The sequence below is a fragment of the Orcinus orca genome, chromosome 3 (assembly GCF_937001465.1).
Source record: "Orcinus orca chromosome 3, mOrcOrc1.1, whole genome shotgun sequence".
NCBI classification, from domain to species: Eukaryota; Metazoa; Chordata; class Mammalia; order Artiodactyla; family Delphinidae; genus Orcinus; species Orcinus orca.
The window spans coordinates 78,208,486-78,225,006 of NC_064561.1; the positions used below are offsets into that span (position 1 = coordinate 78,208,486).

The window sequence follows — 16,521 nt, forward strand, 5'->3', positions numbered from 1 at the left end:
ATAAAAGGAGAGATAATATGAAACTGAGGGGATAATTATAAAATGCGGGGCTTTTCGACCATATCAACAGTGATAAAGAGACCATGTAAGGGAGAGACAGAAAAGTTTGTTACCTTTATTGCCCCAGCTAATGATAGCTGTGATGGCCCCAAACTGTCAGTGTGCTACATCCTTATTTGCACGTTATATTTAAACAGGCTATTTGGAACATTCTAGGTTTCTTAAGAATCCCAATACCATGATTCTATGACTCCATTATATAAGGTAGCCATTGTGTGTGAATATCATGCATATTGGAGTTATCTTTTTATTAAGTTGCTTCCTTTGATGTCTTCATTGTCTACATCAACCACGTTGAGCTCATTCTTCATCTCAATCCTGAGACCATTTTCTACCCAGATGCATGTATAAAAACAATAGAGTCGATACCACACGCTTTCAGTTAAAAGATCTTTAAATGTGTATTCACCAGTGCTCACTATGTGCTCCCCATAATACCCTCCACATACTGACAATCATCTCCACAACCGTTATGGTTGGCATATGGAAACTATTTCAGTGGTGGTTGGGTTAAGTTAGCTCTTAGAATAGAGATGATCTCTATATCCTGCTCAAATAGATCGGCCTTCTTCAATTCTATAAATCTCATTCTTGTTCACACAGAGTAGCAGACATACTCACAAGCTTATACTAAATGTTAAGGAATATATATTGATTGATAATGTCACTTGCCTGCTTACAGTCTTCAAAGACCACACTTTGCCTTCCAGATAAATTCCTTATTACCACAGCCCTCAAGTCCCCTCATTATCTCATCCATGACTACTTTTCCAGGCTTGTGTCTCATGTCCACACTGTAGACATTGGATGCTTTCCCCTGCCTTTATACTTTTGTATTTATTGTTCCTTCTGCCTGAAATGCTCTTTCCCTGTCTAACAACGTCCACTAAATTTTCACATATGTTTTCCATTTTCACAAATAATCTCATTTAATTTGGACAACTGCCCTGAAATTTGGGTATTACTACACCCATTTTGTATATTGTAAATGGAGCTTTGGAGAGATCAACGAAGTTTTCCAAAGTCACACAGGTAGGGAGCAGCAGCATAAGGATGTGACCACATGCCGTCTGACCCCAAAGTCCATTTTCTTAACCTGCACACTCTGTTCCCTTTCCTCCCTATAGTCTGGATAAGTTTTACTTGATCTTTGAGGTTCAACCGCCACCCCCCACCCCCACCAAATAACAGAAGCTTAGAATCTCGGGTACTGAGTCTGTCATAGTTCTTATTATAGATAGTATAATTACTCATTTATTAGTTTGTCTAAAATAATACATTGGTTACCTCTTGAGAATAAGAGCTGTGTCATTTAGCTCTGTACCCCTGTGAGGTGACTGGTCCTGCTTATGTTGCAAAGAATTTAAGGTTGGGCTTCCCTGGTGGCGCAGTGGTTGAGAGTCCGCCTGCCGATGCAGGGGACACGGGTTCATGCCCCAGTCCGGGAAGATCCCACATGCTGCAGAGCGGCTGAGCCCGTGAGCCATGGCCGCTGAGCCTGCGTGTCTGGAGCCTGTGCTCCACAACGGGAGAGGCCACAACAGTGAGAGGCCCGTGTAACGCGAAAAAAAAAAAAAAAAAAAAAAGAATTTAAGGTTCAAAAGTTCAAGGGAAGTGAAGAAGAGTACCTAGCTGGAGTGAGACTGAAGCTAGGCCTTGAAACCAGGGCCTCTGACTCTCAACCTCATGTGCCTTTCTTTCCTTTATGTTATCTGTTAATAAAAGAACATAACAAAGTCATCCTAAACTATGAAGTGCCTGTTTAGAAAAAATATTTACGTAATCAATACATACAAACACAATACACTTAAGACATTAACATGATGAAGGGGAATAGGGCAAAGACCAAGTTGAATACAAATACGCTTTATGATTCCATTGTGAAAAGGCAATTACTGCAACATTATCCACATCTGAATCATGTTTTTAATATGTTGATATATCAGCTTGAAGTAAGAAGGGAAGAACTGCAATTAGACTTATGCTGATAAGTAAATGAGTATTTTATTTCATGGATTGCTAATTTTAAAATGAGTTTAAAATTTCTAGACCCTTATAAAGCATCGAAAATAGTTAAGTTCAGTAAAGCATCCAACTGATGATAGCTTAGCACTCCTTCTACGCAAGTGCTTGATCCAAACAGGTCAATTAAGATACAACAGTCATGCCTTAAAAAAAATTAGGAAGTTTATGAACAATGTCTGTGAAATATGAACTGTGTATTTATGCTTTATAAACCTATCAAAAATAAGCATTTTCTAGAAATGTTTCCTCTGTGCATAATGGCACACAAAGCCTGTTTTATGTCATCCGTATACATGAGTAATTAGAATAGCTGGAACTCACTATGATTCAAAAGTTGCATAGTGCAGATTTTCAGTATAACTCACACAAGGCAATCTCCTTAAATGGACTAAATCCAAGTTGTTTCTGTTATCATTTCACGATATAAAAACCTTTCTTTTGCTTGTTCATACTGTGACTTTTGTTCAGCTGTTTTTTATCTCCATTGTGTCTACAGTTCTTAGAATAGAGAAGAGGGATGTGTCTTATTTAAATTGACTTGATCATGTACGTTGAATAATGTGACACAGAGGTAGATTCACTTAACCACTTCTGAAGATAATTCCAATACAGACTGATATCATGAGCTTTTGTGAAAGAAAATAGAGATCATAAATTAATTTGAGATAATATATCTAAAGAGAAACATATTGAAATTCTTTCTGAATTTGAACATACTAGACAATTGATGATATGAACATGCTATGGCCTCTGCAAATGTTACTTATTATCACAATTTATATACCTAAATCAGCATCAGATACCATAACCAATGTTAGAATTGCTATCTTGGCACTAACTACACGAACACCTAATTTTAAATCTCCAATTCAAATTTTAAAGTCTTTACACCAAAAATTCTTCAATAAATTCACATTTCCTCAGATACTATAGGGAAATATTTCTCATATCAGTGAATATTCACTGAGATGTCTGGATTAGATGTCCAAATATTTTTCCTAGGGAAACCACTGAATGCTATGACTTTCAGGTCCTACTTATGTAATAGAAATCATTCATTTTCCTTATCCTTCTTGCTAATGCCACAGATCTCTGCCAAAGGAAGTAATAAGGAAGTGTACAAAACAGTCACCCCATTTTACTTCTGTGAAAAATTGGCAGACAGAGACCAGGATTTGATGGTTGGGAATGTTTATGAGCCACTGAAACTTCCAGATTTAAAGTATTCTGATACTGAGAATAAAATTCAAAGAAGTAAATCCTGACTCTTCTTCCTATTCCTCTTCTAATTTTAACCTTCAAGATGATTTTTACTCGAGTCAAATAGAAAAAGAAGAAAAAGTAGAAGCTGCTTCTGGTCAAAGTAAAGAGATATCTATGATGTTCTCAGGGAGGTGGACTGAAATAAGACCATGAGTTCACAGTATTCAGTTGCAGGGAATCTGCAATTCTCTTGGTGTCATTTCTATTCCAGTGAGGGAAACAGTAACCCATGAGTATCCCTCTTGAGGGATATAGAGCATGTAATATATTAATATCGGAAGTCCTTTTGAGTTTCTATTTTTTGATATTAAAATGTACTATTTCATAGAAAACTAAAAGATAAGTCTAAAAAAGATAAGTAATTGTCATTAACCAAGAGAGATTCCACATTAAAAAAGATAAAGCTGGTGGATGGATGGATAGACAGAAAGACAGAGACGGAGGGAGGGAGGGGTGGGAAAGGGAGGAAGGAAGAGAGGGAGGGAGGGGGGATTTATTAAAGGATTCATCTCACATTGCATATTTAGTTAAACCCTTTTAGGAGAAGGCATTACCTGGAATGACACCACAGTAATGACCGTGAGGAGCTGACTTCTCTGTGGCTTTTTCCTCCATGGACCTTTTCTGCCTATATACACGGTGTGGGTGACCCGTTATGGCCATTGTATCATTGAGTGGTTCAATAAATATGAAGTCCTCATTGAGCTGTATGACTCCCATCTGGAATATATAACATAGAAAGATACGTATGAAATATCATTCGAATAAGTTACTTTCTGGGTTCTCCCACTCACATCCACTCTGTTTTCTTCCACGTATGTGCATACGTTTTTCTAGCAAAGCTATGTTAGCAACCCCACTAATAAGGTAACTGTCTTCCCATTTTACTACTTCATCTTTAGGTACTTTATTGCACTAGCATAAACTTCATTTAGTTAGCCTTAGCCTGTGTGGGTGGGAGGCTAGATGCCAGCAACAGATGCACAGTAAAAATTCTGGAATGTTAAAGGCTCACTTTGGGACACCCATGGGGTCACTTATATGTACAGCATGTACAGAAGAGCAATATAGTTTTTAATTGCATACACAGGATAGTACAACATTTTGACAATCATTATTTAATAAAATAATTCATGTAACATACCACGGTAAATGTAGGACACATAACATTAAAGTTATTATATAAAATACTCTTAAGCCTTCTACTAAACATTTTTGAAAACCCTTGAACAATAAATTACAGAAAAAAATGAAGCATCACTTACATAAACAAGTTTCATTTCATACCATGCCATATTTTAAAGTTAGCCAGTTGTGGACAGAGGGCCAAAAACTGTAAAATGTGATTATGATCAGCAAAAAGAACTTATAACAAGTAGGTATGCTTTTATTATACTGAAGCTAAGCCTAGTCATTTCTTCCCTTCCTTTCTCAGAATATAAATCTGAATTATAATTAGGAAAATATTTTACATGGAACAATATATAACTTGATCTTTCCAATTTTCATTGTTTTACTCAACTGCAATATATATATAATGTATATTTGATTTATAATGTTAACTCTTTAGCAAACATTTTTTAAGAAGTAATTCCCTAGAACCTGCATTATTCACACCCAATATGCTAATATGAAAGTTATCAAATAATGTTTTGCATTAACTTCATAAAAATTATATACAGTTCATTTTAATTTGATTCACATATAATTAGCATAGTAATATAATTATGTCTTCAGATACAGTAATTGTTCCAAACTGAATATATTTTTAAAACTAGGCTAAAAAAAACTTTTCCTTAGAAGAGGTCTTTTTGTTTTGTTTTAATTACTAAAGTGTATTGCATCTTCTATATGGAAAGACCAGGTGATTGCCAATAAGCTGATTTTATTCTGTACATTTTACTCTTTATATCAGAATAAAGATAGAAGATACCTGAAGAATAGGTATCTTATATCTTCATTATAAGATAACTAAAGAATAAATCTAAAAATCCTCATCAACTTCATTTTATTGAAGTTTTTATATCACTAATAAAATTCTCAAGTACTAGGATGACAGCTCCACCACCTAGACTTGTCCCCTTCCCCTCTCTCTCTTCCTGCCTTTTCCTGTCTCTTTCCCAGTTTCTCCCTCTCCCTCTCTTGTTCACACACACACGTGCACACATATATCATTTGTGGGTGGGGATAATGCAAAAAAAAGATTTACTCTAATGATTCTTTCAAAATATCAGGCAAGTATATATTTGGACCATTTTCGTGTAATTTTAATATGACTTTCAATGAATTCTTTTATTTTCCATACAAGTTTTCATTCTCTCAAATATGAAATCAGCTTGAATTTTAAAGTAATTATATGAAACACAAAATTTTTCCCTAGAGCCTAATTTGATGGGAATAAGAGAGAGTATCAAATATTTTAAAATTTAAGTAATAATTATTAGAGATGTAGTACATCTACACATGGATTGATAAGCAGTGCCATATTATCATTGATCCAGATTGTGAAAATACAGAACAGTGTTTCTCTTGTCTTATACGTAAATGTGATTCTGAGGTTCAGTCAGTATTCAAGGCCACTAATAAAACTGGCAGTGTGACTGATGACTAAGATAATAATTGTTAGGATGCTCAGTTTCCCTAAATCATGAATTTGCAATCTGATATATTCTTTCAACAGGTTATAAGCATGGTAAGATTTATAACCATAAACCCTATAAAATTTAACTGCATACTATCATATAAAATTTAATGACCTCAAGAACAGATTCTGAATTTAAGATTATTTCGGTTCATAACCTAATACTAGCATGTAACTATGAGAAAGTTACAGCATCTTTATACAACAGCTTCATAGCGTTGTTTGGATTATTTTTTAAAAGCATTTTTTAAGCACATGTCATGCTCCTGTCATAGAATCTGATACTGAGTAACCCGCTCAATAAATGTTCATTATAATTTTTATTTTATTAATAAGGATAATCATAATAAATATAAGAAGCCAAACATTTGAGATTGGACTGAAGAGCTCAGAGAGTCCAAAGAATTAAAATTTATTTGTCTTTGTATCCCCACACTAGCATATTAAATACTGTCTCAAATAAATGTGGTCTTTTTTTTTTTGTTACAATTTGGAAACCTCTTCATAACACAGCATTCTCTGTTGTGTTAGGATTTTATCTATACACATTTTTTAAAATAAGGTCACTTTTAAAAAGAAAAAAATGTTTGAATAATTATAAATGATGACTCATTCATTCAACACATATTTACTGTCTGACCAGAGTGTGCCAGACTCATTTCACTCTAGGGCATATTTAGCATCAAGTGTTCAGGTTCTCTACAGGGAAGGGTTTTCTGAGACCAGAATACTATCTAACAGCAGAGGAAGTGCTCTAGCTTGGGTTGGTATCTTTCAAGCAGAATTGCAGGAAATTATGAAGTTTTCTGTGTCCCCACAAAGGGCTCACCTATTCCACTAACAAAATGGATTGTTTTATCTGCGCTATGAATTTACAAGCCATGGAAGAACACAAATTCACATCAATCTCTCTTTAAAAGTCCTCCTGTGTTTGACAATCCACAATTAGGCAGCATGCACTTTAGTGCAAATATTGTCCTTTCAATTTTAGAAGGGAAGAAAATCAATTGTGTATTGACATGGCACAATACAGTCTCTAAAATAAATGCAAACTATATAAGAATTTTCTCCCAGATTGCCTTTTTAGATTTTCAGAATGATTTTAACAATTTTGAGATCTTTCATGCAAACATTTGGAAATGAAATTAAAAGTTGTTCCCTGCCTTGTTCCAGTCATCATGTACATTTTCTCATACAATGGCATCTGTTCTATTGTCACTGAATCTTATTCTCTGATTTGACAATTTAGCAAACATTTCAGTATTTGCAAATCTACCACTGCTTATGTGAAAATACGCTACCAGCCATTTCTTGTCTTACTGGTTCTGATATTTTACTTTCTCTATTTAGACGCCCCTGTGCTTTTTAAAACAGCCATTAACACTGATCTCCATGAAGGTGTACTGACACTGCCACCAACTTCTAATTACAATATGAAATTTGATTTGGCCAATGTGCATAGATTTTTATATACTGTTGCTTCAATTCACCAAATACAAACATTTCATTTGTTCAAATTCAAATTAACTATGTCTACTAAAGAGATGGACAGAGTCTAAAGTCCTAATGCATATGTCACAAGCATAAATTAAAAATGACTAAAAAAATTAGAAAGCAACCTGGCACTCTCCAGTCTTGCTTCCATTCCTACCAGGTTAACTACTTCAGTTCCCCTGCCTGACTTCCTATTCACTTAAGGAACTGAAGCACTACTATAACTACTACCTCGTTTTCTTTTCATTCTTCTATGTTCCTTTCTGGAAATTTTCTTTATTTTCCAGAACCTCAGTTTTCTAGGTAAACTTTGTGTGGACTAGCTGAAGGTATATATCTGAGGCTCAAACTGCATATGGTGGGGGTCTTTAATAATATCCTATTTTTAAAAATATATAGCATATCACAAGAAGTAAATACCATTAGTGTGTGGTAGATCATTATAATTTCAGGCTGTAAGAAGACTGGAGGGATAACAGAATTTGGATAAAACTAGGGGAAAGTTGCTCCTTATGAGAGGGTAAAGGGCAAAGAAGACGTGGAATCTAGGAAACAGTTTAAGAAGATGCCTGGCTTGAGTAGAGAAATAGGAAAATGTAGCCAAAAAATAAGATGAACCAATATAATTGAAAACATTAAATGACAAAGTTCTTGACAGGAAAAGGAAAATCAATGTCCTGAGGGTCTGAAGATTTTTAGCCCACTGTCTGACTATAAAGTATATTAGAGAATCTCTGAGATAGAAGCATAAGTGTTTGACTTCCAAAAAGCAGTAACAGAAGTTGCTGAAAGGATCTGGCATCAGTATACTGCTTGTAAAAATATTTTATACAAATGTCTCATACTCTACATGATGTGTACTTCACACATGTTAAGTTTTTTTTTTTTTTTTTTGCGGTACGCGGGCCTCTCACTGTTGTGGCCTCTCCCGTTGAGGAGCACAGGCTCCGGACACGCAGGCTCAGCGGCCATGGCTCACGGGCCCAGCCGCTCCGCAGCATGTGGGATCTTCCCGGACCAGGGCACGAACCCGCGTCGCCTGCATCGGCAGGCGGACTCTCAATCACTGCGCCACCAGGGAAGCCCACACATGTTACGTTTGACTATTTTTGAAAAAATTCTCTTGTATGGTAATGCTATAGTATACATCTCATTAAGTAAAGTATATAGTTTAAAACGTAAGCATAATATAGGGATTGACATAAATTATAATAGTATAAATTTATTTTATGCTTTATTCAAATAAAACATCATTTTCAGTATTCCTGTAAATGGGAGTGATTTTTCATGCCTTTGCATATTCTATACACATAAATCTGCAGGAAAACACACTTCTGACGCCGTATCTATCCTATTACCATATCATACTTTCAAGGTTTCTGCTTTACACCGTGAGGATCAACTCCACATGAAGATATATAAGTTATAAGATCATGATAAACTCTGGCCTACTTCTCCACTTAAACTTCACATATAACCACCACAGACAAATTTTATTGCGTGAACTTTATATTTTAACAATTTCAGAATAACTTTTAGTTGCACGGTCACATTTTGCTACGCTGCACATGCTGTTTTCTCTTTCCAGAAAGTCACTGTTGGTATGGCGAGTTATTTCTTCAAAATCAAGCCAACCCTATCCTCTCTCCAAAGTAACCACCGCCTGCTCTATCCACTTCTGTACCTTTTCTGTTCTTTCACTATTAGGCCCCCTGTAAATGTTGCTTGCAGGACCCTCTGATTAGACCATGAGCTATTTCAGGGAATGCTTGGGCTGTAGTGCTCGTCATCAGGCCTCAATGAGCAAGAACTGGTATATAGCAGGTGCTCAGGCAATGCTGTTTTAACTCAATGTATTCTTCCCTTTTGAGATAAAAGAAAATGTATCCATTTGCTGCTCTGAACAACATTCTACCTGTGACTCCATCTGGGGGAAAATTACAATTTGATTTCTTCCTCTGGCATTTCCAGTGTTGCTTTCCCGGTGTGTCCAAGTTTTATCTTTAGGAAAAGTTTTCAAGTGACCACACTGTTAACATCATTCCATTTACTTTCCCTGCCAAAGGGGCTTCAAAAAGAATCATGAAATGACAATGGTAGAAGGAAACTTAGAATCACCCGGCCATCTGGAGTTTTAAAATCAAGAAAACCAAGGCTTAGAAATCTTGCATGACTTGCCTAAAATCACACAGAGAGTTCATGGGAATGTCAGGGCTAGAAGCTAAGCCTCCCAATTTCCAAATTGATATCTGGTTTTAATACATCACTCTAATAAATCTGCTCGCTACCTACCTTCTCCTTACATTTCCACCCACATTCTTGTTTCCCCTACTGAACTGGGAAATTGTTCTGAGGCCACCCATCATGCCCTCTCCTTTATTCTTCTCCCTCGGGCATTTGACCCTTGACAACTTTTCTCCTCCACGAATATTCCATGACTCTACGTCTCTTGTTCTCTAGCAACTGTTTCTATTTCCTTAAACAGATCCTGTTCCTCACTCCAAAGCAGGTCTCCAGTCAACAATAGTTTCTCTGCATTTATCTCTCCCAAGGGATTTATAACCCCCAACGGAAATGATTCCCAAACCCCCCACACCCAGGCCACTGCTTCCATTGCATGGACATCCCGCCACACTAGCACCTCCTCTCTAAGTCTGTATCTCTATGCATGACCCTTTTCTAGTTACCCAGGCTAAAAAGCTATATAGTCCTTTCCTCTTCCCTTTTCAAACTTATTTTAAAATATTTATAAGAAAACAAGAATAGAAGAAAATAACATGCCTGTATGCCAGACACTGTATATACCTTATTTCATTTAATCAAACAGCCAGCTTGGGATACCTATGTTCACATCACACGTTTTATAGTTGCAAAAAAAGCAAGTTTCAAAAAGATTGATCGTGTCCTAAGGTCAGAAATCAGTGTGTGATGAGGACAGGATTCAAACCAAAGGCCGCCTGGCTTGGAGCACATGCTGCCTCTGTGAGGCTATCTGAAAAGGCTAGGCCTGCCACAGGGCTGCTGCTCCAAATAACTCTCATCTTCAAAAACTTCTGCACTGAGGATCTGACGTCAACCACAACACCTCACAGATGGTAGATGTCCAAAATTTGATATCAAGAGCAAGGCCAGGCTCCATCCCTCACAAAGCAGAAGACAAAAGTACCGCATTAGGCTCTGAACTTTATCTTGAGCTGACTGTTTTATGTGATCAACCTGTGAGCTGCCAAAGGCACACTGGCCTTCTGAGTGTGCCGAGGGTTTCATCTCCAGGCCTCCTTCAATGGTGGAAACCCAATCACTCTCCCATGGCAGATTTGGGAGAACAGTTCAAGGTTTGCGTTTTTCTTTCCTTCTTTCTTTCTTTCAATTCTCTCTTCTGTTTTTTTTCCTTAAAATTGCTTTCTGATCATAAAATCAGAACTTTTAAATACCAGAATATTTTAAAAATATAGTTAAAAAAAGAATATAGTCATCCCAAATCCCATCATATAGAATTATATATGTATGTATATACATATTTCTTTCTAGTCTACTAACATATACACATAAGTGTCTATGTATCTGTATGTGTGCATGCGTGTACCTATAACACATGTATACACGTTAAAGTTTCATATTCTACTTTATTTCCCCACTTAAGAAAAGCTTAATAACGATTTTGTTTCTTAATAGTATCAAATAATCTTTATAAGTTGGTTTTTAATTGCTAGATAATAACTTATCTTCTAAATATATCATAATCTTATTAGCTATTCATTCATGCAACCCTCTACTCAACAAAATGCTTATGAGTATGAACTTTGTACATCCAGAGCTCAGGGTGTAGCAGTGAACAAGGCTGAAAAGCCCCGTCACCAACTTACACCTCAGGAGGGAAGACAATGTGCTATTTGTTCAACTGGGTCAAAGTTACACATAAAATTTCTCCATCAACATTTGTTAATAAGCTTTACATTGATGGTTTGTACACTTATTTATGTCTGTGTTCTATGTCACAATAAAAACCAAGGTTACAATACAGCTTGGAAGTATCCCACCAGCTATCTAAGGCAAAAGGCAGGAGCTGAATGTGAACATTCAGAGAAGATGAACTAATTCTCCTCCAAGAACAAGTAAGTAAAAGACCTCAGGGGCTCAGGAGCAGCTCTGAAGACGAAAGCCTCCTAAGAACCCATAAATGTGGCACATGAGAGTGAGAGTCCACTGTAGGCACCTGTCATAAAGCTCAGCCACACCACTCGTGACCCCACAAGTCACCTAAGCACGCTTCTCCTTCTCGCTTCCCTTAGAGCTTCAACCCTAGGGGATGCAGAGGAACCCCAGGGTGCTGAGCAGGAGGGTGACAGCTCTAGATGGGGAATAACGAGGACCTGACTCCGTGTCCCCATTCCTCACTGCAGGTGATGAGTTCTCAGAAAGCCTGAATGTGGAGGGCGTGTGTCAGAGAGAAACGTTAAATTTACGTGAACTTGGATGTTTTGATGATCATAGGATAAATATTCTGATGACCAAACAGAGACTTTTGTGACTAAGTTCACCAGGGGACTTCTCAAAACCTGAAAGTAAACAACACCAGAAGGAAGACCAGAGAAACAAATATGAACAAACAAAATGCAAACTACTTGTTTTATTATGATAATCCTTGAGTCCTGTTTACTCAATGCAAAGTTATAAACATATAATATGAACTCAGCTGCCAAATACTATGAAGGGGTGAGAGAGTGATGTGGGGATGGCCTTTTGGGTGAGGTGACATCTGAGCAGGGACGTACGGTATGGGAGATGGCCAGGCCAAGATGTAGGGGGGAGGACATTCTAGGAAAAGAGAGAAACCAAGACCCTGAGATGGGAACAAGCTTAGGACATCTAAGGAAAAGCAAAGCTAGCGCAGCTGGAGCAGTGTGATATATGGGAAATGATAATTAGAAAGGAACCCAGGGCCTTAACCCATAGCAGTGTCAACTTATGGGATTAGTTATTTAGAAATAAACCCTGATGAAATCCTACTTTGATTTTTAGCCCACCTACCTTTTCTTAGACACTGGTTACAGATCTTACCCTGGGACGCCTCATGATGGCCTTCTGTGTTATGTTCTTTCAACAGAGTCTTATTTTATCTACATAATAATTACACAGGGATAGATTTCACTTCTACAATTGAAAAAAATATGCTTTCTCTCCTGTTTTCTTGAGAACCATTGCCTTCTTCTAACTTTTCCCCAACATTTGACAGAGATAAGGATTTTTAAAAATTTCAAAACTGTTCCTTTTCAACTCCATTATAAACATCACAAGTATGATAATAAATAGAAGCTGTTGTATGTTAAAGAAGTGAAAAGGAAGGGGTAAAAACTGGTAAAGTGGAAAATGAATGCTCCATCCTAACACTTAGTTATCAAAAATAATTGATTTTTTCATTCATATAATGGTTACCTATTTTCTCATTTTATAGTACAATTTCTACTCATATCAAGAAAAGCTATTGATTTTCATATACTTTCTTATATCCATTCACTTTAATATAATCTGTTATTGGTTATAATGACTTTTTTATTAATCCACTGATATCTATGCATTCTTTAAATAAGCAAAAAAACAAGCTGAGAAGTAGTAAATTCAGTTTTAAATCTACTTCTAAGTTTATCAATCAGTCTAGCCAAAAGCTATTATGTTCTACTGTATCTTCCTGGTGCTTATTAATGTTCATTACAAATGTACCTACTGAATACCCACAACGTGGCAGTAGGCAAGGCACTGAGGATTCAAAGATGAAGGCAGATTTAACCTGCATTTTCATGGACCTTATATATTAGGGAGAAAGGCAGGAAAAAAATAAAGTATTCAGACAAATATACCTAGGATGATATAAAGTGTGAAAAGTATCATTAAAGAAACAAACAAGGATCTGACAGAAACAGAGCACACGTTAGGATACCAGAGAGGGTGGCCCAATAAGACCTATCTAAGGAGACAACCTTAGAGGCAAGACCTAAAGAAGGAGCCAGCCATAGGAAACAGAATATAAGTGAGAGAAGAGTGGTATTTTAGGTGCAGGGGGCCATATACCAAGGCTATGACCCTGGAAGATAGATGGGAGGAACTCAATGTATCAACTTTGAGTTTATAAAAGTGCAAAATTTAAAACTATTACTTATAACAATATATGTTTGTGTTTCATATGTTTATGTCACAGTAAAACTTATTTTTTAAAGGAGAAACAAAGAAGAAACAATAGAACCGTATTACTTAGCAATACAGAGGCAAAGTAAGTACTAAAAGAAATGCAACTGCTCCTAAAGGACAGAAATCAAAGATGGAAAGGAGGGGGCAAGAAAGTTTATTTTTTACACTATAATTTTTGCAATAAGTATTGACTTTTCTAACAATATATATGAATGACTTAGATTACATTTTAATTTAATAGAGAGGTTGAAATAGAGGGACACAAGACTTGTTGGGAGGCTACTGCAGTGATCAAAGCAATAAGTAATGGTGATATCAGTTTAAAGTCTATCAGTGAGAAATACCTATAGATAAACCAGAATACAGTTAAAGAAGTGATGTGGAGATGGAAGTGGTAGCAGGAGTCACAGAGAAATAATTATGGCAGCAAAAACAGAACAGAGGGGTTGGCAGGGCATGATTCTTGTAGAGCTCTGAAGACCATGATAAGACATTTAGATTGTATTTGAAGTATAACTGGAAGCAACTGACAGTGTACGGCGTAATCTGATAAATTTTTAAGAAAGTCATTCTTGTTCTTTTTTGGAAAGCAGACTATAGGGTGACAAGAGTAGAATCAGGGAGACCAGTTTGAAGTCAGTAATAGTTCAAGTGCAAGATCATGATGGGTAGACCAAGAAAGCAACATATGGTGGCTGAACTAAGGATGTGGACAAAAGTAAACACATTTGAGATTAATTTTGGCTTCTCATACAAACCAGAGAGCAACCACCCAAGTTTGTTAATGTTTTAGATGTTTGTACACAGAGGGACAATAACACAGAGAATGAAAGATGACTCCAGAGTTCTGGCTTAGGTTCTCAAAAAAGGGAGATAAATGTTTGCAATTGAGATAAAAATTTCAAATACTTAGGATGAAATTTAGATTTTCGGGGCAGATAATCAAAATATCGGATGGGGCTGGCTTAGGTTTGATACATCTGTGAAACCTCTAATTAGAGAAATCAAGTAGACAGTTGGGGTGTGGAGCTTCGTGGAGAGTCTTAACCTAGAGACATGTATCTGGGAGCTGCCAACATAAAGATAATTTTTCAGTTCACAGTGATGAGTGACGTTATCCAGAAAGAGAATATAGAGAGAGAACAGAAGAGAGCTTAAGACCAAACCTGATGACCCTAACACTGAGGAGAGTAGCAATTAGCAAAGGAGACTGAGGAGGAAGGGCTAAAGAGGTTAAAGGAAAAGTAGGAGCTTGTACAGCTGACTTTTCAAAATCAGAATTAACTCTTTCTAGAAACGGCTTTAAAGAAAAGACAGGAATAAGTTCTTATTCGGTTCACTTTGAAGAAGCTCTTACCCTGTCTAACCCATAGTGCCCAAGTTAAAAATGAGTAGTCCTACACATGATAATCAAACACATGTGTTCATGCTGCTGTTCAATTCAGCAACAAAAACTGAGCCAGAGAACACTCTCTTGCCTGTATCAATCAGGGTTCTCAAAAGTCATAACAGCGTGAGTTTGTTTTGTTGCAAATGAGAGAATTCTATGTGTTCCATTTCATTGAGTCATTCAGAGAATTTAAATGTATTAACTAACTTTGCTTGACCTGTAATTTTTTGGAAAAGGTGGCTTCCAACTTGCCACCCACCCTAGCACTTAATGAGTTGGTGCACATTTGGCTGTGCACCTAGCTCTTAAAGGGTTAGTCTCTGGGCGACTGTTCAGAGCCCCTCACCATGGTGATGAGCACTCACAGCACTTATCTCATGCAATTCCAGCCCAGTTATGTGCTTTAAGTGGAACTGAATGAGACCACTGAGAAAGCTGCACAGCTGTGATTTGGGGAAGTACTCATCACTGCCAGGTCTTACTGGTGACCTCACAATTAACAGAGATGTTGCCAACCTCCTACATACCCCTAGAGAGTAGATACGAATTCATTTCACCATGGAAACAAGATTAGCGGAGAAAACTACTCAAGGGCCATAGCACTGGTACTCAAAGACATGGAAAATGTGCTGCAACTTATTTTCCAGATTCAAGAAAGGTCAAATAAATACAATAATTCATAAGTTCAACAGTATTTACACACTATGTGTCAGCTCTTGTGCTAGATGCTGGAAACACAGCAGGGCACAAAATGGTCATTTTGAAACAGACAAGCTTAAGTATCTTTTTTAATAATTAAGGAGTTTACTTACAGTAGATGTTAAGTCCTCTTTCCCATTTGCAACCCCATCAGCAAAACATGGGGGGTTTTCCCCCACATAGGACCCTTGGATAATTCAAATAGTTTCCCCTAGCCCTATTTTGATGGCATTAAGTAATATTCAAGAAATTACCTTGGTGGTTTTTTCCCTTAAAGGGAGCAATAAATCTTGGACCAACAAAGTTCTTTCTCACATGGCCTGTTTCTTAAGTACAAGATGCTCAAATGCAAACGTCTGACTAGTGAGAGCAGAAAGAACACACTTTTGCTTTTTTTCTTTACTGTCTCTTTCATACATGTCCCATCAGTGAGTACAGAGGCTCAAGAAGCTCATGTACTATCAGGCTGATTTATTAGAGATTACTTTTGGAGGTCATACACCTGAAGAGCCAAAATAATCTGGTATAAACCAGGAAGCCATTGCCTTCTGCACATACCTGACCACATCAGGAATATTATGTCTGAGCATCATGTTATAAATAAAAGCATATCCAAACAAGAAATTAGGGGTCAGTTTGTTCCAAATTCCACCCAGAGAAGAAATTCATTTGTCAACAACCCTGATAAATATTTAATATTCTGTTTATGCATTTCAAGCATGAATAGAACAATCACCACTCTGAAGCAATGTAGGCCTCTACT

General features: G+C 36.8%; 1 protein-coding gene across 1 annotated transcript in view; it reads right to left on the bottom strand.

Annotated features, from left to right (window-relative positions):
• Positions 1-16,521, bottom strand: part of ADAMTS19 (ADAM metallopeptidase with thrombospondin type 1 motif 19) — a 269,389-nt gene that overhangs the window by 205,563 nt on the left and 47,305 nt on the right. Inside the window, exon 3 of the mRNA XM_004279870.3 lies at positions 3,903-4,068. Coding sequence (XP_004279918.2) covers positions 3,903-4,068 — 166 coding nt within the window. The remainder of the gene's footprint in view (positions 1-3,902; positions 4,069-16,521) is intronic.